General features: G+C 41.5%; 1 protein-coding gene across 1 annotated transcript; it reads right to left on the bottom strand.

The window, feature by feature from the left end:
• Positions 1 to 1,908: 1,908 nt before the first annotated feature.
• ALDH7A1 (aldehyde dehydrogenase 7 family member A1) lies at positions 1,909 to 21,237 on the bottom strand. The gene is made up of 18 exons (XM_030512319.1): positions 21,022 to 21,237; positions 20,846 to 20,899; positions 19,961 to 20,026; positions 19,173 to 19,253; positions 16,943 to 17,066; positions 16,093 to 16,225; positions 15,413 to 15,457; positions 14,357 to 14,434; positions 9,761 to 9,858; positions 8,723 to 8,764; positions 7,241 to 7,335; positions 6,292 to 6,376; positions 5,908 to 6,014; positions 5,022 to 5,138; positions 4,460 to 4,557; positions 4,222 to 4,295; positions 3,200 to 3,275; positions 1,909 to 2,421 (listed from the first exon to the last, which is right to left on the bottom strand). Exons 1-18 carry the CDS (start codon positions 21,193 to 21,195, stop codon positions 2,367 to 2,369), a joined length of 1,602 nt encoding a protein of 533 aa, XP_030368179.1. The 5' UTR covers positions 21,196 to 21,237; the 3' UTR covers positions 1,909 to 2,366.
• Positions 21,238 to 23,096: the final 1,859 nt, after the last annotated feature.

Raw genomic sequence — 23,096 nt, 5'->3', positions numbered from 1 at the left:
GGAACCTAAATCCTTGCTAAAACCTATGTTCAGCTGTCTTTAAAAGGCACTCTCCCGAGAGCTACTTCACTGAAAGTCGTTCAGCCAGTCAACTCAGGTAGGATTCTTCAACAACAGGTAACTGAATAAATACAAGGGTCGAGAGAAGCAAATTGCAAAAAATCATCTAAGGAATTCAAAGCTGTCTGGGAAGCAGATGAAGCATTGTGATTACCTGTTTTAATACCATAGCAGCAGTCCAATGGCAATGTGGATAACACAATGTTTGTGACAGTAATTCATATACTCAGCAAACATCAGGATGAATTTGTAATCTATTTACAGAGAGAGACCATTATTTGCCTACATAAAGAGGATCTAAAACACTTACTCTTACTACATAGAGGTAGTTACACAAGTATTTCACGCTGAATCCTCTGTAAGACTACTCAACAGTTTGTGTTGAAGAAGGGATTATTACGTATCAAAATATGTTAACCTTTAAAAAAAGTTTTGTAATACAGTCACCCCTCTGATTACATTACTACATTTTTCATTCATACTCCTTTTCAGATAGTGATTTCAAGACCAGTCAAGCATCAGACTCACCATCCCATTTTTGTTCTGTTCCGTGGCCTGAGTTCACATATCTTAAGCCGATAGCAGAATTAATCTTATGCCTGTAAATTAAAACATTGGACTTGTAAAATTATTTTATCCAAAAAGAGTAAAAAGGTCTTTATTTTCTCAAGCAGCAGATGTGACATAATGAGGCTATCCAAAAACTAATAAGGAGCAAGAAGAGGAGTCTTCTTGAAGTTTTCATTATTGAGAATTTCATACCAGCACTCATTGGTTACAGAACAACATTAAAGAATACAGCTTCTGTAACTTGTGCAATTTTCAGAATAATTAAACTTGGAAATTGGATTGTTTCTTTGCCCTCTATCTGCTAATGATTTATCTGTCTGCTTAGGGGATTATAAGCTCTTTCTGTATGCTAATACACAACATTCTTTCATTAAATCTGTTTTCTAGTTAAGTAGAGAAAGATAAAGAACTACGGGAGAGAGTTCACATGGCTTTAAGAGGCTCAGTAGAAAAAGCTTCGGCTGCCTACCATTTGTTCTATAGAAAGTGACACCCAAAATATCTTCTATAATACAGATGCAAAATTCAAAACAGTCCCTATTTTAAAACCAGATATTAAGGTGAAAGAAGACCAGCCAGCATTGTGGTGTGTTGGACTTTTAGAACAATTTGGATGACATGACCTTAGCATCAAAAATAAATAAGAAACTGAATCAGAGTCCTAGAATCTGAGCCCAAAATGAACAGTCCTGCCATGTTCAGAGATTGTGGAAAAATGGTACTTAAGACTGAGAAGAAAAGAAGCTTCCTCAGAAAATGATACATTAAAAACCTCAGAAGTTACTCTGTGGAAAGCTAAAATCAACCTCGCAGCACCATTCCTTTTCTCATCCTGGATACTGAGCAAGGCTCCTAAATCAGCTGCTGATGGCTGTAGTCTTCAGTGGCCATGAGAAATCCCCTCCTAAGGTGAAAACACATAAACAATTGGCCTTTCCCAGGCAAATTCTTTCTAGGAGAGTGTTCCCTCCTGGCCGCATCTCTAGTTCTCCAGCTGGTTTGATTGTAGAGTTGCACAAGGTTTGCGACAACCCAAATTGGCTGTGACTTCTTCTAGCCTTACAAGGAGGCTCCAGGAGAGTGCAGTAGCCCTTGGTCTTACCCCTTACCTCTCAATACACAGGGTCAAAGTCTTCTTTCCGAAGGAGAGGCAGGAAACTAAAGTGGTCCTTTTAGCCTAGTGACATTTCTCCCAGCTAGCAGCTCAAAGTGTGTGAAAACGGACAGTCAGACGAATGTTCCTGCTCCAAAGTAATGAAGAGAAAAACCCTAGAAGCACAAGGTATCTCACAAAATGTACCTTTATTCATGTGTTAAAAATAGCTCTGTAGTGCCCACCCTCCACAGCACCACTTATCTACATGAAACTCAGCACGTAGTTCAAAGCATAGACCTACTAACTGGAAATATCAGCAAACAGTGGGGAGGCAGGAGATACAGTGTTGATACTGAAATATAGCAATAAGGCCACAGATTATCCAGGCCATCTGAATCCAAGTTTGCTACTTTTTGTCACCCTCCCTTCTTCCCAAGACCACGTACTTCTCATATGAAGACCAAAGCAGTAATTTCATATATTGAAATTGAAGCAATTTTAGAGTAGCTGATTTTTTGACAGAATTGACATCTTTGCTGCAGGTAAGTTTAATGTAATTAATTTTCTTTCCCATGAGGCTTAGAAGGTGCTTAGTTCTGAAATGCTAGGAGACTTCATGGCATGGCCATTCATAAAGCTGTTACTGAAACTTGATTCCTTGAGCCAGAGGTAAATCCTTGCTGTAGTTGATTGTACTGGAAGAGAAACAAGTATTTAGAGACCAGACTTGGTCACTGAGACAGATTATGCAATCCATTTCCTATGTACAAGGATTCTTATTTCTGCCACTTGTATACAAAAGACTTCTATAAGCAGTTTGCCTGTTTAAAGTTATGAACTGACTACTCTGGTTTTCAATATAGTAACTATGTACAGGGAGAGACCACATTCCCCATTATGTTTTCTAGGTAGATTAAAGTAACACTATTTAATTTCTTACTAGGAGAATATCCATACAGAAAGAATCAAGGTGGGATTTCTCACATTCATAAGCCTTTGTGTGAAAACCAAACTCAGCACAGGCAAAAGCTAGGAAGGCCAGCTGAGAGTAGGAATGGTCACCCACTACAGGCTGTCAGGAGATTTATCAGGATAGACACCCAACACGTAGCTAAATTGCCAACTGCTGGCAATAGTGGCCCCCACACTGTTTCCTACTTCATGTATTTCCTGATAAGTTTCAGCAACTTATTTTTTAGCCAAGTTTAAAATCAGGCAGTAGGGGCAAAAGAAAAGACTTTTTTTTTCTTTTTGAGCCACAGTGAATGAAGAAAGGTCTTTATTTAGACCCTTCAGATAATCTTCTACTAGGAACACAAATGTAAATTCTTGCATGAAGAAAAGACAGTTACACTCACTGTTACCTCACATTTAGCGAAGATAACCTCCTATAGTCAAGGATTTATACGTTTTGAACTTTTGCAAGTTTATTTGCAATTCACATTTATTTGGAATTTAAAAAGTCTGTCTTACCAAGTAGACCGTCTCATATAAAGTTTCCATGAATCACTTCCAGATTCTCTTCCCCCCCCAGTGTGCTTTTCACCACCTGTAGAAAAAATGTTATAAATGAAAATTTGAAATTTTTTTGAGCATAGGAATCTGGAGCAACTCCAGGTGGTGAGGCATTTCATAAAAATTTCTGGGAAAAACTATTCCTTTGCCCTTTTTCCATATCTGAAATAAATTACCAAAACACCACAATATACAACTCACACAGCTAACTCTTTCCTCATGCTTGATCCAAAAAATACCTGCCTGGAGTGGAAAGTCTCATCATGCTGACATCACACAACCTTATTTAAAGGTACTTTAACATGAGAGAAGAGTACAAGAACATGCTGGTTCTTGTAGTGTTTAAACGGTAAGGTGAATATTCCTTCTTCTCACCGCGCGCCTTCCTTTAGTATATACAAAAAAGAGAAATACAGGCAAAAAATGTATTCAAAAACTTTCTCACAAATATATTTCATGCTGTAATTTTCATATGCAAACATACAAACCAAAAATGCTCAACACTGTTTTAATTAAAAGTCTTTTAAACAGTTTTCCACTCAGCCACATCTCCAAACACATTCAAAACATACGTTTGAGTTACATTCCCTTGATGGTTTGGTGGGGATCGTACATGCAATATTTAAAACCCAAATACAGACATTTTCAAACTCTGAAATCCAACTACTTCTAATCAATTTCTGTTTTCTACTGAAGCAGTATAATTCAAAATTAATTTAATTGATTTCTTCGGATTTAGTCACTTGAATGGACTCATTAAAACACTGAAAAACAAGATGAAGAGATCTAAATTATACTTGTTTTATAGTGTTAATGCTTTATTTTCCTCCAGAGTTGTTAGAAAAACATGAAGCCACCACAACTTTAAAAAAAATAAGTAAAAAAAAGAAAAAAGCCCAAAGAATACCACCAAGTCTCTAGAACTGATGCTAGAGGATTTCATCATTAAGAGGGTAAATAAAAAAGCGTAAGTAACATACCAAAAGCACCTCCAATCTCAGCCCCACTGGTTGGGATGTTGACATTCACAATGCCACAGTCAGATCCCTTCGGTCTACAAACAAAGGCAAGGCACATTTATTCCTCAGGATCAGGAAAGGCTCCTTTCCTAAATTGAGAGCTATAAAATGCTCAACTATATTGTGCATAGGTTTACTAAAGACATGAGAGACTGCGATCTTATGCTTCAAGAAGGCAGAAAAAAAATTTAAACTATACCCAAGCCAGCGGAAAATCCTTCCCAAATCCGTGGTAAAGATACTGCTGGAAAGACCTTGTTTTACTTCATTATTCCAGGCAAAAACTTCCTCTTCCTCCTAAAAGGAGCATGTGTCAATGGTTAAACCATGACCATTGAAAGCGAAACAGTTACAAAGAAACACTGTGAGAAAAAACCCAATGTACTACATCCATAATGCAAATATACAGAAAGCCACTTGGCAAATACACATGCACCAAGTCAGGGATAGGATACCTCCATCACTGCACAAAACACACAACTTGCTTTTGAGCAGGTTAACATGAGCAACAAAAATCTGTTCCTGTACAGACTCTCATCTTAACTCCAGTGCTCTTCATCAAAAATGTGTAAATGTAGCTACACATTTACTTCACATAGTGAGGTAAGCTATTACAGTGAATATCCTGCAAAGCAGAAGAACAGTTCACACTTCTTCAAGAGCCAGGACAATTACATGAACATGTCATACACCTGAAACCTCTCTCCTGACTCTTCTGTTAGTATCCTTGACACCTGTCTAACTGCTTACTGTAATTTTACCTTAAATTTCAGCACATACAGTATGGGGGCAAACGTCTCAGTGTGGACAATGGGAGCATTATGAGGAAGGCCAGCCACAACGGTTGGTTCAACATAATTTCCAGGGCGATTTATAACCTTCAAAACACATAAAAGAGAAAACAACTTAGTAAGTTCAAACTAGCATCCTGCTTAGTACTAGTGTAGGAAGGGGATCCTTCACAGTCTGATTACTGTAGTTGTGCCTAGCAATCAGAAATAGAAGGTCAGATCATCTGAGTAGATAACTTAAATTTTACTTGAGTATTTCCTTTAAATATTTAAAATACAGAAGCATAACTTAGTCTACTAAAGAGACAATCAAATCTCAAAGTCTAGCAGCTGACAAAAAACACTTCCTTTCTTCTGCTTGCAAGCTGCTTAGTAAGCTGATTAGAACTTAAAGGTATTAGGAATAAAGAAAGTGCCAGTAAAGGACAAGAATTCCCAGAATGTTAAGTCCATGAGGATAAAATATCCCATATGACGAAGATGTGCAACTGGCTTTCCTGAATCTTCAGTGTTTCCTGAAGTTTTATGTTGAGAATCCAAGGGCAGAACAGGATTTTTTCCTTGTTGTATGTTTGATATTGACCATTTCATTGCTGTATTTTCACCATCACCTGCAACTAGGGAGCCAAGAGCCAAAAGGTTTTAGCCATTTCTTGGAGGAGAAGATAGCTTCCAAGTAGACCCATCTTTACCCTACAGACAAGATTGCAATTCAAACATTCTCAGACTGACTAACTTAACATTCTGTAATGGCCGACAGGACAAATTGAGGGACAATCTTGGCCTAAGCCACCACATTACTCTTTTTTTTTTTTCCCTCTAGAGTGCTAAATGTAGCAGAGTAAAAGTAAGTCACCTTTCCACCATAAACCACAGAGCCACCCTGTTGTTTCGCTTGTTCTATTGCATCAAGGAACATTTTCACTGCTTCTTTGGTATGAAGAGGCCCATACAGAGTGTCAGCTAAAAACAAAAGATATAAAGACATACTTTCAGCTTAACTGTATGTGTGTATAATGACATTTTGGGAATAATTATTTCTCCTGTCCCAGATGAGCAGTATTAGGCTAGATTCCTCATCTCCTTTTCAGACTTAGTACTCTAAATGAAACAGCTATCCCCCCTACCTGTTAAACTGCTAAAATTAGATGGGTTTGATCTATAATCTCATGCAATTTAATTAGAAAGAATCAAACAGAAACTTGTATCCTAAACCTATGATGTGAAAATAGCTACTTACAATCCAGTGGATCACCGATGCGGACCTGAGCATAGGCCTTAGCAAGCTTTGCCACCACATCATCATGGATGCTTTCATGGAGGAACTAAACAAAACTTGGTAAGAAGGTTGTAAGACAACTCAACGTATGTAACTATTCCTGAAGTACTACTGCACTTAGAAGAGGGCTGAATGAAGTGCAGAGATGGTGTTGCCCATATGCGGCAAATCCCAAAGTTAAAAATAAACACATAAGCAAGGCCTTGAAACAGGACCAACACCATGACAGGAAGATTTAAAAGCTTCACCATGAAGATAGAAAACAATCAAAGAAACAAAAACCTGTTATCATTTTACAAGATATCAGATCAATAGTATTAAAGTGTTCTGTAAACTCTTTGGTTAAGTGTTTCAGAACAAATACTCAAGTGATTTTTATTGCTATAATTTGACGAATCACTGCCCTTCCTATAGACCCAAAACTAACCTGCATCAATTTTGGCAAATATTTACCCAATCAACCCAGTTCTGGAAAGACTAGACATAGGCTGACACTGTAACACCTTTAAACTTGTTCAAAATGATTGGTTAAGAATTAGTAATGATGTAAGCAGCACACAAAGAGTTGCTTTGCTGAAACCTAAACCCTGCACCAAAATTTGCAGGAGGCACATGCCAAGAAGCTCTGGCAATGAAAACAGAGAACTATAGGAAGTATAGAAAGGTTTATTTTCCTGTGTTTTAGCAACAGCTACACTTGGAAACACAAAGAAACAGAGATAGAATTATAGTAGAATGACAAACTACCATCTTATTTTCCCATCATTCTGATTTTTGACAAAGTTAAAATATGCTTTGAAGATTATTTGTTGCTCTCCATACTATTAGGAATTGTTAGGCATTTTCTGAGCTAATTTGAATTAACTTTAAACTCAGAGCTACCCAAGCCAGACAATACACATATACTCACCAGCCTTCTAGCAGTTGTGCACCTCTGACCCGCTGTTCCCACAGCAGCAAAAAGAGCAGATGGGATGACGAGGTTCAAATCTGCATCTTCAAAAACTTACAAAAATTAAAATATGAGCATGTTGTTACTGAAATAAACAGACAGTTTGCAACATTTAAGACACTAGATAATATAATAAACTGACATGCTGGTCAAGAAGCATTAGGAATAATCACCCTAGCAGAGCACACTAAGATATACAGAAACACCTCAAAACACGTGATTTTTACACCTGGAATTAGACACACACAATTGGAAATAAATGTAGCTCTGAACTACTGAAGAGAGCCTTTTGCAGTAAAGCTTGCAAAGAACTGCAGCTTCAATTTAATTCAAGAAACTGCAAGCAATTTCTTGCCATCTCTTCACCTTGTCCTTCTCCCACTGAGAAGTCCAGTAGCGTAAAGAAACAGTGGTAAAGTGTATCCACATGGCATGCAGAAAAAGTAGCTAAAACACACAGGTGTACAGTGATGTAAAATATAAATGAGCTGAACAAATTCATCGGCTAGAAGACACTGGGATGTTTGAAGCAGAGCTAGTATGTGTAAGACTCATTAGATCACCGAAATATCACTCAGCTTCACCAGTCCTACGTAACTCTGTAAGTGTCCAAAATTATTACTAAACTTGCAGTGAAGTCCAAACAAACTGTTTATGCCATCATTCTAAGTCAATTCCAGAAAAAACAGGACTTTCATGTGAAAAAGGAAACAATTTTTTAACTGTAAAGCATGTTTATGCTACTGGCTTCAGAGCAGCACAGGAAAAAAAGAAAGACCTGCTCAAATGTGATTTTTAAAAGAGCTTAATATTCTAGATACGAAACTACATTTGTTTACAATATGAGAAAGGTGAAACAGAAGGTTACAAAACACCACATCAACAATTTATGTATTTATCCAGCTTGTATTTTCTTTCTGCCACATTGCTCAGCTTCACAGTGTCAATGTTATGTTTATCTGAGAACTAGATCATACCCTAAGTCACTTAAACCTGTAAAATGTGCTACTAAAATAAATACCTGCATGCTTTGCTTTCAAGTATCATGTATTATATATTTTATATTATAAAATATACTGATGTTATTAAATATTTTATCATAAAATTCTACAAATGTGTTCATAAAATTAGAACTATCCTAAGTTCAAGTTTATTTAGCATTGTCCACATCCCATTACTGAAGCTTACTGTTTTTCTCATTTCCTTCTTAATTTCAACAGTGAACACATAAGAGCTTGAACTTTCATTTTTTAATCTTAAAACACTACCCCTTCACAACACTGAAGAGAGAAAAAAACCCACCAACATTCTATTACGTACTTTTTAAAACCCAGTGTGGAAAAAAAAAGGGGGAAAAAAGGACAATTGTAGAAATACAAACTTCTGTATACAAGCTTCCAAATATCATCTATGGGACTAGATTTCTTTAGTGCGTATTACCAATAATGGCATTGTTTCCTCCCAGTTCCAGCAGACTTCGACCTAACAAAAACACACAACACAAGTTATGGCATGCATACATGTATTCACTGCACCTCAGTGAGTGAGGTCGCTTCTAACTAGATCTAAGTTACCATTAAACATATTTTCCTGGATAGACAAAAAGTTTTTGGCATCTCAGTCAACTAATCACTCTAGCCAAAGGAGAAAATTACACTGAATCTCACATATTGTGAAGAAAGATACCTGGACAGCAGTTATGGCAGAAGGAATCTTTAAAAAATAGGCAAAAACAGCACTGGAAAGAAAAAGATGAAAACAGAAGAAGTTGCAGCATAAATAGTATGATGCAGACAAAGAAGATGAGGAGGTGCTACAAAGATCAAAATGCACATATATAACTTAACTCGGCTTATTTGCTAATTGTTTTACCTCAAATCTGAAAGAAAGAAATGCCATCTACTTCTGGGTGAACATTTGCAATCTGTTCTGATTTTTTTTTTTTTTTAATTTTTACACTCCACTTATGAACTTCAAACATATGAGAAAATCCTGTTTGCAAGGTTCTCTGTGTAATACTAAAAATTTAGAATTCAGCAGCTATGCATGGACTCCTGCATGTACACTTTTAAATATTTGCAATAAAACCAGCACCTAAAAAATCATAACTTTTCTCCTGTATTTGTAAGGACTAAAAGATGAAAGGGCGTTTCTCCACGAACACATCACCAGAAGGCCATAGGCCCTGCCAATCTCCACACAGTTATTTTCACGGACACCACATCCCCTGCCACACCCCAAATCAAGTGCAGGACCATGGATTTGTGGATACCCTGGGAAAAAAGTCAAGTCATGACAGAACTGACTGAAATATGGAGTATCTACCTCTGAGAAGTTTCAATATCCTATTTCCACCAAGTTAAAAAATAAAAAAGTATAGCAAGAGATAAGTGAAACAAGCTGTTATTTTAAAATCTTATGGGGCTTCCCTACCTTTTCTGACCATGGAAAGAAATGGAGGAGATCCCACACACTCACCAAATCTCTCCTGAACGGTAAGTGCTACTTGCTTGCCCACTTTCGTGCTGCCAGTGAAGGACAACAGGTCCATTCTCTCATCCTTTGCCATTGCTGTCCTGCACAATGGGACACATACCACCATGTTCAATGGAACAGCTGGAAGAGCTCCTTGCATCTTCCACATAAACCAACTTCAACCAGTGAGATCTTTGAAAATCATAGCAACTTCTTTGAAAACATCATGTAAGTGACTGAACAGATGGCAGCAAAGCTTTTTCTTCATCAGAAGAAGAGGAACAAGGCTATTCTCTCCTTCTTTTCAGACAATAAGATCATCTCCTGTACTAACTTTGAAATTCAATATAAAGTACACAGTGAGATCAATTCCAATAGTTGTGTTCCCTAAGATAATATGCATACCTATGACTTACCATCTGTTTTTTCTTCTCCTGAAATGCTCAAAAGATACATCTGAATATCCATTTGTACTGTGAATTGTCTCATTGTAATAACCAAACAAAACAATTTGATTTGTACAGCTTCCAAGCACAAGTATGCTTCTATGAGCAAATGCAGAGTCCTGTGTGAGCATGGAAAATAGGGAAGTATTCTCCTCAAGTGTTCCAAAAGACCAATGGGCTAAACTTGAAAAATCCTAAGAACATGATGAGTGGAATTTAATATTAGCTCTATTCTTTGGGTATAAGAACATTTGGAAGTAGAATGTAAACTCAGTCATGTCTCTTCAACAAGTATCCGATAAGTTATTTATTAGCCACTGATCTCACAACAGCAAGTAGAAGTATATATCTGTAGAAGTATAAATCTGATGTCCCCACCCAGAACCGCTTCGCAGTTCTGGAGGGGGCTAACGAGAAAGCACCCACCACACCTAATGAGCATCCTACTGGTGCCTCCAGGAAAAAGTGGCGGGTCATAGTAGTAGGGAACTCTACTTTGAAAGGCACAGAGGCACCTATCTGCCGGCCTGATCCAGTCTCGAGGGAGGTGTGTTGCCTGCCAGGAGCTCGGGTCAGGGAGGTTGCTAAGAGGCTGCCTGCTCTAGTAAGTCCTGCTGACCATTACCCCCTTCTAGTGGTCCATGTGGGTGCTAGTGATATAGATAGCAGTAGCCTGGAGAACATTAAGGGCTACAGAGCCCTGGGAGAGGTGGTTAGGGGCTCTGGAGCTCAGATAGATAGTTTTTTCATCGATTCTCCAGGACAAAGGGGAGGACCTTAAAAAACCTAGGTGCATTTGGCAGGTTAATAAATGGTTAGAATGGTGGTGCCATAGTCAGGGGTTTGGCTATTTAGAACATGGGGCTCCATTTGGGAGGCCAGGTCTACTGGAGGCTGGTGGAGCTGGTCTGACAAAGAACGGGAAGAGCTGTTTTGGTAGGAGGCTTGCCAGGCTGGTCAAGAAAGCTTTAAACTAGATGTGTTGGGGGAGGGGAGCATTGATCCATCCCAACACTCCTGGTCAGTTGCCAGCACCTGTAATAAGTGCTTGGAGCGATGTAGAGATGTACCAGCTGCCCCAGCCATTGAGTCGGCTGCATTTGGAGCTCGGCTAAGGTGCCTCTATACAAACGCCCGTAGTATGGGGAACAAGCAAGAGGAATTAGAGATGTGTGCAAGGCTACGGGAATGTGATGTCATTGGTATCACAGAAACATGGTGGGATGGCTCCTATGACTGGAGTGTCAGAATGGAAGGTTACAGGCTGTTTAGAAAAGACAGGCCAGGCAGACGGGGAGGGGGCATTGCTATCTATGTCAGTGATAGGCTAGAGAGTATGGAACTCTGTCTGGGGACGGGTGATGAGGTAACAGAGTGTTTGTGGGTCAGGGTCAAAGGGAAAACAGCAATGGGGGACATTATTGTGGGGATCTGTTACAGGCCGCCTGATCAAGAGGACTCTGTGGATGAAGCGCTCTACAGACAGATAGGAGCAGCCTCACGCTCGCAGGCCCTTATCCTCATGGGGGACTTCAACCATCCTGACATCTGTTGGAGGGACGGTATGGCCCGGCACAAGCAATCCAGGAGGTTCCTCGATTGTGTGGAAGACCACTTCTTCTTTCAAGCAATTGAGGAGCCGACAAGGAGAGGTGCCATGCTTGACCTCGTGCTCTCCAACAGGGAGGAACTGGTTGGAAATGTGACGCTCCAGGGCAGCCTTGGCTCTAGTGATCACGAGATGGTTGAGTTTGAGATCCTCAGGACGGTGAGAAGAGCATGCAGCGAGCTCACTGCCCTGGACTTCAAGAAAGCAGACTTTGGCCTCTTCAGGAACCTCCTTAGTAAGGTTCCACGGGATATAGTTCTAGAGGGCAGGGGGGCCCAAGACTGCTGGTCAATATTCCAGGATCACCTGCTACGTGCTCAAGAGTGTTGCATCCCGACTAGAAGGAAGTGCAGCAGGAGGGCCAGGAGACCTCCATGGATGGACAAGGAGCTGCTGAGGAAACTTAGAGGGAAAAAAGAAGCTTATAGAAGGTGGAAGCGAGGACAGGCAGCCTGGGAAGAATATAGGAGCATTGCCTGGGAAGGTAGGGACCAGGTTAGGAACGCTAAGGCCCAGCTAGAATTAAGTTTGGCAAGGGATGTAAAAGATAACAGGAAGGGCTTCTATAAGTGCATAACAAATAAAAGAGAGACTAGGGACAACATGGGCCCCCTCTGGAAGCTATCAGGAGAACTGGCTACCATGGATTTGGAGAAGGCTGAGCTTCTCAATGACTTCTTCGCCTCAGTCTTCACTAGCAAATGCTCTGACCACACCACAAAAGTCTTGGAAAGCAAATGCAGGGACTGTGAGAATGAAGACCTTAGGCCCACTGTAGGAGAGGATCAGGTTCGAGACCATCTTAAGAACCTGAACGTGCACAAGTCCATGGGACCTGATGAAATCCATCCACGGGTCCTGAAGGAGTTGGCGAATGAAGTTGCTAAACCACTGTCCATCATATTCGAAAAATCATGGCAGTCAGGTGAAGTTCCCAATGACTGGAAGAAGGGTAATATAACCCCCATTTTCAAGAAGGGGAAGGTGGAAGACCCGGGGAACTACAGACTAGTCAGCCTCACCTCTGTGCCTGGCAAAATCTTGGAGCAGGTTCTCCTGGAAAACATGCTAAGGCACATGAAAAACAAGGAGGTGGTTGGTGACAGCCAACATGGTTTCACTACGGGGAAATCCTGCCTGACCAATTTGGTGGCCTTCTATGATGGAGCCACGGAACTGATGGACAGGGGCAGAGCAGTTGACGTCATCTACCTGGACTTGTGCAAAGCGTTCGACACTGTCCCGCACGACATCCTTGTCTCTAAATTGGAGAGACATCAATTTGATAGATGGACCACTCAGTGGATAAAGAACTGGCTCGATGGCCACACGCAAAAGACTTGTGGTAAATGGCTCGATGTCCAGTTGGAAACCTGTAACGAGTGGTGTCCCTCAGGGATCAGTGTTGGGACCGGCCCTGTTCAACATCTTTGTCGGCGACATGGACAGTGGGACTGAGCGCGCCCTCAGCAAGTTTGCCGACGACACCAAGCTGTGTGGTTTGGTTGGTACGCTGGAGGGAAGGGATGCCATCCAGAGGGACCTTGACACGCTTGTGAGGTGGGCCGATGCCAACCTTATGAAGTTTAACCAAACCAAGTGCAAGGTCCTACACCTGCGTCGGGGCAATCCCAGGTACTGCTACAGGTTGGGCAGAGAAGAGATTCAGAGCAGCCCTGCAGAGAAGGACCTGGGGGTGTTGGTTGACGAGAAGCTTAACATGAGCCGGCTTCAGTGTGCGCTTGCAGCCCAGAAAGCCAACTGTATCCTGGGCTGCATCAAAAGAAGCGTGACCAGCAGGTCAAAGGAGGTGATCCTGCCCCTCTACTCTGCTCTTGTGAGACCTCACTTGGAGTACTGCGTACAGTTCTGGTGTCTTCGACATAAAAAGGACACGGAGATGTTGGAGTGAGTCCAGAGGAGGGCCACGAGGATGATAAGAGGGCTGGAGCACCTCCCATATGAAGACAGGCTGAGAGAGTTGGGGCTGTTCATCCTGGAGAAGAGAAGGCTGCATGGAGACCTCATAGCAGCCTTCCAGTATCTGAAGGGGGTCTACAAGGATGCTGGGGAGGGACTCTTCCTTAGGGACTGTAGTGGTAGGACAAGGGGTAATGGATTCAAACTTAAACAGGGGAAGATTAGATTAGATATAAGGAAGAAGTTCTTTACAGTGAGGGTGGTGAAGCACTGGAATGGGTTGCCCAGGGAGGTTGTGGATGCTCCATCCCTGGCAGTGTTCAAGGCCAGGTTGGACAGAGCCTTGGACCACATGGTTTAGGGCAAGGTGTCCCTGCCCATGGCAGGGGGTTGGAACTAGATGATCTTAAGGTCCTTTCCAACCCTTACTATTCTATGATTCTATGATTCTAAGTATATAATATGTTTACAGCAGAGCCAGAGTTAAACCAGATAAAAATGATGGCAACAGGTACGTGCATGTACTAGGAACTCCTGGAGATCAGAAAAACTTCACAAGAAGTACCTCAAAGAATATTCTTTACCCTCTATATATCTTCACGAAACACAAGAACTGTTACCTACCCAATGTCTGCTCCACCACAAACTAGAGAACAGATTGCTCCAGGCACTTTGTTATCCTCCAAGACTTTGGCAATTATTCTAGAATCAAAGATATAAAAATTTCAGACATCTCTGACAGGTGCATATAATAGGGAATGCACCATTAAAACTATTCTTCATGCACATAAAGAATCTATAGATTTTTGAAAAGAAGGAGTCTTGCATTTAATTGACATGTAGTTTGTACAATACGTAACATGTCTCTCATCAAGGAGTTTTGTTTTACAGTCCTAGCTCACAGTGAAGTAAGACTCTAAAATATATTTATTATGTGTCCGCACAACCAGCACAGACGAGCACTAGGTAAGCATGTAAAAACCTTGGCCGTACAGTCTTTTACCATCAGAAAGAGACATCTATGTAACTTCATGGAGCTACATAAAATACTTTTAAGTCTTTTCAGGCCATTGTTCTCAGGGGTTAATATTAAAGCTACAAGACTTACTAATTATTTTAAAGGGGACTATTTATATCTAGCATTTAAAAATAAATGCTATTTGTAGCACACAATGCTAATATAATAAGCAAAGTAACAATAAACCTAGAGCAAGCACCACTATGAGATTTATTCTTTGGGGTTCCTCTCCCTTTTATCAAGAATGAGTTTTGAACAGTGGAAATGAATGCTAAGGTATTACAAGGTTTGGATAATAAAAATCATGTGAAGGCACCTTCAGGATATAGGTCTACACAACCAGCCAGAAGTATTTGCCAAGAGGCTGGTGCTGATGTTGGGCTGAGACTCCCAAAAAAAGGGATTATTCTGAAACATGAATGCATGATTGAGGGAAGCTGAATTTTGTGAGCAATTCCTCTTCTACAAGGAAGCAAACCACATAACTAGCCCTACTTCAGCAGCAGCACAGCCCTGGTGACAGAAGAAACTGACCAGCAGTATAGGTAACATCCCGTATGTACCACTGCTTCTTAAGTGACACAGGGAAAGCAGTTCTTCTGACTGCTAAGCACTACCTTGAATACAAAAGATGTTTAAAAAGTAAATAAACCAGAGCTCACTTTGTAACAGCAACACTAATGAGGGATGTTGTAGGAGCACCCTTCCTAAAAAGGAGGAGAAAAAAAAAAAAAAAAAAAGAAAAAGAATGACATTATTTTCTTTTCAATTCTTTGAGAACAAAAAATAATTCAAATATGAATTCAAATACACAATTTTTATGGTATCTGAAATACAGTACACTTTGGTTAGGTTGCTTTTCAGGTGTGTGTTAAGACAGGAACTCAAATATTTCCAAAGCTGAGCATTCACAGCTTCTACTCATATCCACATGAACAAGACTTATGCCAGACATTAGAGTGAATGAAAGCAAAATGAAAAGTAAATAAAAGCAAAGCAGGAGCTGGGAGGTGAAGTAAAGCTACTTACTTAATTTTTTAATTTTAGTTGTACCAATTCTGAAAATATTAACGGTTTGCTACCACTGCTGCAAGACCTAAACCTGGATTCTTTATTAACTGGCTAAGTCCTGGGCAGGTCTGAATCTCAATACGTCATAAAAGAGGTTACCACAATATACAACAAAGCTCTTCAACTACAGGTGAACCTAAAATTCAACAGAAATTAAGCCTACATGAGATAGATTCAAATATACAGAAACACCAGACATTTGATTTCATGCCTAACATAATAGCCCTCTCATTTTAAAGTACTGTTAATACACTGGGGTCCTGTATCTTACCAGAGGCAAACATTTCCACAGGTCATTGCGATTGCACTGTTCCACCCATAAACAGCTACAGGGAAGTTAAAGGCTGTGATAATTCCTACTAAGCCAACAGGGTTCCACTGCTCTATAAGAGCATGGCCAGATCCTGAAAGCAAAGACGCAACATAAGGTAATTTGCATCTATTTAATGTTTTGGTTTCTAAAAAGAAACCACGTAAGCAATGAGGCTAGCATCACCGCTCTGTCCATCAGAGCAGTAGCTTGTTGAGAGCTCTATTATGTATGCTCTGCAGCTTACTGAAACAAGGTTAGCTAGATGTGGAAAAATCTAATAACATGCAACATGAAGTTTTTACTACTTAAACTATTCAATTAACAGAATAGCAATTGCTTGCTGATCAGTAACTGACAAAAAAGTCTCCCATTTCTAATTGAACTTCTATTGAACTTTTTACATACTTTCTGCTAGCATCTTCATTAACAAAGAAATCAGAGAATCTAACTTCAAGGAGGGGAGAGAAAATCTGTTGCCTCTCTTGCTATATGCCATAGGCTAGATACATCATTAGGTGGTGCTTCTGCCTACTAGCATATCTGTTCCTAGACAACATGCTCCCTAAATAACTCCCAGAACAGAGATTTGCTGTACTACATCACTGTATGTTTAAGACACATCTCCATCTCCCCATCTGCACCCAAAAAAAAAAACCAAAACCCAAAACCAATCATAAAACCAAACCAAACCAAAAAACCCCACAACCAACTAACTAAAAAAAAAAAAAAAAAAAAAAAACCAAAACCCAAAAAAACCAACCAAAAAAACCCAAACAAACCAAAAACTACAACATACAGAAATACTTACTTTCTGATGGCAAAATAGGTCCACCAATCATTCGGGACAAACCAACAGCATAGTCACAGACATCAACATACTCCTGCACCTCCCCGATACCCTCAACAAAAATCTTTCCCATTTCCAGAGAGACCTGAAAAAAATAAGAGCAAAACAAAAGTTTTCATTTTTCTTTTTTTTTTTTTTAATTCCCTTACATCCCAAATACATTTTCTTTCCCACTAATATCAGGTATATCTGTACACCAAATACAGTTTAATATTTTTTTTTTCATTAGAAGAGATTCACCTCCACCCAAGCTATTCACTGCTTAGAGAATGAACATGGTTCCAATAGGATTCCAATAGGAGTAAATTAGAAGAAAAAAATTAACGAACAGAGGAAATGAAAAATAATCTACTGAAAGGAGTATCCTACAGTAATGAGATTTACATGTTTAGATCAATGGAATACTGAATTTCCACCAGGACATTTGCATACATTGTGGACCAGGTGTGGAATAAATTGGAAAAGAGGGATTATTCTGCTTCAGCAAAAGAAAATGGTCATTTTCATTTTTCATAAGGAAACTACTTATTTTACAACATCTCAAAGTGAGTTTCAAACACTGCTGAAAATGTCTACACATCTTTAGTATTTTAATAAATTGGTATATTTAAGATCAATATACTTTTTTTTTTTTTGGATGAAGTCAATCCTAAACTATGTACTTCTGTTAAAAGCATGTTAGATGTATACAGCAAACATACAGATTATCAGTGAGAATAAGCTGGTATTTGAAGAAATTTTCCTCCAAAGTGAGGAAATTCATTAACTTAGTAACTAAGAAGTCACCCATTTACCCCCATTTAATTTTACAGTCATTCTCTGATATCTAGGTGCAACTTTCATGCCGTTATCACCTACCAGTTTAGACTGTTGACTGTTCTTTGAAACAGGTGTTAAGTGAGGAACAGAGTTTGAAGGACTGCCACAAGACTTTAATCCCCATGCAAAGGTTAAAATAAAGGTGACTAAATTTATTTCTAGGTATTCCTATGATGCCTGTGGTCATCTTGAGACAGAAGGATTAGCCCCTATCTGTGACCAGAAATGGAGAGACAGCAGGTATATTTACTAAGAAACACAGTGGTAAGTCCGTAAGTGCAGTAGAGGTGCATCTGGATACTTGACAATGACATTGTCAGGCAAGCCTGGAAATTTGCAATGGCATATGAAAGGGTGAGTTGCCATACCGTTCCCTTTTACATAAAGCCAAGAAAAGTCCTAAAATCTGGATGCTCGCTGCACAGCTTTCACCCTTAAGTTCACACCTTACCCTGGAAGAGCTAGACAGACATATTTGTTTGGGGAAATAAGAAAAATGTTCTGACAATAAGCAACAAGTTTTGTCCAAGGAACATACAATAAACTTCTGTCTGTCCACATTCACTAGGGAAACTGTGCCATTTTTCAATATAAAAGTACATTAGCACTCTAATTCCACTACAGAAACTATGCTGAGGAGACAACACCAAGAGAAACTGCAGAACAAAGTTTTGTAGGTTAACAATATGGGCTTGGCTACACATGGAGTTATTCACTCAAAGCTGTTTCTGAACAGCAGCACATACAGGCAAGCCCTTTAAAGGAAAGTGGCAAGTCCCCCTCTTGTATCTTTTTCTTCCCTAGCAACCGGTGTTTTAAAAAAGCAGTCCTTCAACCTTTATGTCCTGCACAGCACTGCAAGAAGATCTCATTAAGACCATCTCACCTTCTGAAGCCTTACATCTCCACATGTCAGTTCACAAAATCCTGTGGATCACCAGAAAGAGCTCAAGGTTAAAAGCTCTGTATTGGAATAAGGTCTTTTTCAGGACACTTTCAGTACCAGACAGTCTCCTACCTGACAGGCTGGTGGGCAACAGCTGGTGGGCAAACAGCAGGGCAACAGCTGTAACACTCCTCCTGGCCAGAGCACAGGCTCAGAATGAATTACACTTTCTTTTGCTATTATATATTATCATTTTCAGTGTAGGATGCCAGAATGCAATCTTACATTATTTTTTCTTTTCCTTTTTCTTTCTTTTTTTTTTTTTTTTTTAATTTCTTTAGGCAAGCTGACAAAACTAACAGCATTTTAACAATTACTAAAGTTAGTATTGCAGAGTGGCACATTAAAGAAAAACAACAAAAACAGGTTTGACCCTTCCTCTCTCTCCCCCCCTCCAAAGTTAAGCAGCTTCTCAGAACACCTTACCAAGCTTCCCAGAACTTTGATTTTTTGTCTCAGGGCATCACCAATATGTCGCACTATTTCTCCACGCTTTGGTGCAGGGATCTAGTCAAAGCAAAAGAAAAGAAACTACTTCAGGTTGAACATCTGTGACTTCTGCTGCACATATACTGCTAGTTTTCCATCCCTGCAACAAGAAACCACTGATTGTTGTGCTTTTCCCTTTATCTTCCCAAGACACTGTTACTCACTCTTATCATGTGCACTGCTTCACAAAAACTGTTTCCTGCCTCACAGAGACTGGTAATACTGCACACATTTGTGTCCATTCAAGACTTCAGTTCTACTGAATATTGCCAGAAGCATTCAGATTATTAGTTCTGCTACTTATGCTAAACTACATTACCCACAATGCCCCCAAAGAGCTGCACCTCAGGAAACAAGCAACAGTGTTCTCCCAGGAAAAAGCATGTAGCAACACAAAGTTAAACACACCCACAGGGATAACCTACTTGCGACAAGGTTTCTGAACTTCAGGAGGCTTGTGGGCAATGGCTTGCAAGCACAAAGCTACGCAAAGTTGCCAGGCTTTTCAAAACAAACATTTTCCACAAGCCAATATCCTCACCTCTGTACCTCAGTGGTAACGTGCACAAGTTGTCTGGATTTGTTTGTTGAGATCCTTATTGCAGATTTTTGCTTTAATGCAATACACAATATGAACGTGTTTTCACACCTCCACCTGACAGGACAATTTAATGGGCTTTACCTGCCAGAGATATGTTATAAAAGAGAAGTCTCTGTCAACTTACATCAGCCCAGATGTTCCATGCCTCTTTAGCCTTCTTTACTGTTTCTTCATAATCCTCCAAACTAGCCTACATGAAGAAGCATGTCAAAGAAAAAGTTAGGAAAACCAAAACCGCAAAACAAATGCCACAGAAAAGCTTCTGCATCCAGCTCGAGACTAGTGGGTAGTACTGCATGACAGAATATCACTTTCACAGGAAGTTTATGTCCTGCCATAGTTTGGTGCCAATATGGTGTGTTGAGCTGCTTGAAGTTACTGTTGAGGAAAAGCATATGTGCTGCCTGAACAAAGGAAAAAGAGTGAGCAGATGACAAAGAATGCTCAATACAGGATGGAGGCTGCAAGGGAGGCATCGTACATATATTCACATATCTCCTTTTATCCTGGATGCTACTACTACTAACAGTATCAAGCAAAGGCTGCGAGGACTGTCCTACTCCACTAGCCTCACTAGCCATCAACAGGTAATCGAATCTCAGCATACCAAAGGAGTAGGTTAGAGCCACAGCACTATTCCCACGACAAAAAAGTTCACAAATTCACCACTTAGTGCCACGACGCTCTCGTTCATACCTCCCCTGGACACTGCTCCACCGAATGGCCACAAGCTATCCCTATTCTGCAGGGTGAAATAAAGAAAACAGGCCCTCGCTCGTCCCAACAGTTGCTACAGTGAGAGGGGAGGGGAGGTGGGTTCCCCCCTGGTTTTCTTCCCAGAAAAGCCACAGACTGTCCGAGCAGCGATCAGCCCCACCGCCGACCTCAGGGCCCAAGAACCCGTGGCCCCGGCGGGTCCGTGCCCTCCGCCGGCGCGGCCGAGGGGAGGAGCAGCTCCCCTCAACAGCCCTGCGCCGGGATCCCCGCTGCCCGGACGGGCCCCGCTCACCTGCCGGACGCTGGCGATGGGCTCGTTGTTGGCGGGGCAGAACGTCGTCACCACCTAGAGCAGAGCGGAGTGAGCGGAAGAGAAGGCGCAGCGTCCAGGGCCCCGCCGCGACCCCACCGCTTCCTCCCCGTGCCCCGGGGCCCGCTCCCCGCCACAGGCCGCGCCGCCGCCTGTACCTGCCCGCGGCCGCCCCAGCGCCCGTTGTAGACGCCCGGGTTCTCCTCCTGCAGGCCCAGCTCCCGCAGCCAGGCGTAGCGCGGCTGGCTGACTAGCAGAGTAGACATGGCGGCGGCCCCGGCCCCGGCCCGCAGCGGCAGCAGCGCGGCAGCAGCGCAGCGTAACCGCAGCATCGCCGAAGTCCGACGGGAGGGGCGGGCGCACGCAGCGATGCGCGCCCCGCCTCCCTGCCCACAGCGGCGATTGGTGGAGGTGCGGCGGCGCCCCCCTGCCCGCCCCCTGCCTGCCCCCTGCTGCCTGCCCCCTGCTGCCTGCCCCCTGCCCCCTGCCCGCCCCCTGCCTGCCCCCTGCTGCCTGCTCCCTGCCCCCTGCTGCCTGTCCCCTGCCCCCTGCCTACCCCCTGCCCCCTGCCTGCCCCTGCCCCCTGCTGCCTGCCCCCTGCCTGCCCCCTGCCTGCCCCCTACCTGCCCCCTGTCTGCCCCTGCCCCCTGCCTGCCCCCTGCCTGCCCCCTGTCTGCCCCTGCCTACAGCCTGCCCCCTGCTGCCCGCCGCAGCCCACCGTGGGTGGAGGCAATTAGAGCAGAGCCCAGCAGGCACAGTGTTCCAGATGCCCTCTTCCCGGTTCCCCTCAAGTACCACCACGCACTCCCACAGGCAGCGGGTCTCCCAGTCAAGTATTTCTAATTGCAGGAGAAAATTGGAGCACACAGGCATCAAAACTGGGGGGAAATGTAGCTATCCTTACTCAACAAAGGAGCAGTAATAATAATGAATGATGATAATATGGAGGAGTATACATTGCCCTTTTCATTCTTTAACACCGTGCTTGAATCTCAGTGAGAAGAAATGGCTTCACCTCCTGGGCTGGCCACTTGCCCACACTCCAGTGTTTGTGATTTTACAATCTTTTTATGTTCCCCTTCCTGTGCACAGGGCTAACACACTTACTTCACTTGATATGCACTCATCTTGCAAAACTGCAAGTGATGTTTATCCCATATTTTTAAACTGTAATTCCCCTTAAGAGGCTTTAAAAATTTAAATGACTTATTATGATCCAGAAATATTGCTTGTTTTCAGGAATGCAATATTTTCTGAATGATCAAACCAATAAGAAATAAACAGCAAGACTGAACTTTAAAATGCCTTAGCACATACTTAAAGGAGAGAAGAAAAGCGCTACTGATCTCAAAAATGCCATAATTTATGTTTTGGTTTCCACAACCACAATCTTTTTCTTTCTGTGGATTGTATTACCTATAAATAATTTGCTTTTTAAGAAACAGTTGTTCAAGTAATTTTGTTGAATGAAAAGTATCTTTGGATGGTGTAACCATAGTAGTATTATAAATTAGTCTGGCAAAGTTCAAGAACTGAATATGCCATTGGCTTCGCTGCATGCAAGATCAAATTGTCACTTGCACAAGGAAACCGTAATTGGACACCATAAAACTTTTATCAAAAAGGCAGCAATCTGTTCACCTTTGAGGGGAATATATAAAGAATCTCCAGCAAAAGCAACTCCAAAGGGAAATTAGTACATCTGAAAGGTAGAACTCTTTTTAAGCAGGGGAATGATACCTTTCGCCTACCTGGAGAACAAACACCGTCAAGTGAACAGTAGTGCAGCCTTCCTTCGCCTGCTTTGGCACCATGCTTTTACAGCCTTGACCTCAAGAAGCTATAGTATCAATGTATCATATCGTATCAATCGCTTTTATACTCTTCTCAAAACAACCAGCTTTATGCCAGATCTCTAATGACTTACTCGTGGGACCGTGCAGTTTCTCATGATCTCACCGTTGTCCACCCTGAGAGTGTTGGCCAGGCGCCCCAGTGTGGCCAAGTAAGAAGGTCACAGAACAGCTGCACACCTATGTTTTCCTGCCTCTTTCCAACAGTCACAATGAACATAAACATATATACTCTACTGAATACACTGTGACAAAAACATACTTTGTTATGCCTCTCAGTCATGAGAGGGAATCAACTCCCAACTAAGTTCCCATCTATTACACCTTCTTCCCGACTTCTCCAACGATTGAAAATTCATTTTGTGATCACTTTGCCCAAG

The sequence above is a fragment of the Strigops habroptila genome, chromosome Z (genome assembly GCF_004027225.2).
Source record: "Strigops habroptila isolate Jane chromosome Z, bStrHab1.2.pri, whole genome shotgun sequence".
Lineage (NCBI taxonomy): Eukaryota > Metazoa > Chordata > Aves > Psittaciformes > Psittacidae > Strigops > Strigops habroptila.
Note: the sequence above shows the minus strand (reverse complement) of the source record. Positions and strands in the feature narration are given on the sequence as shown.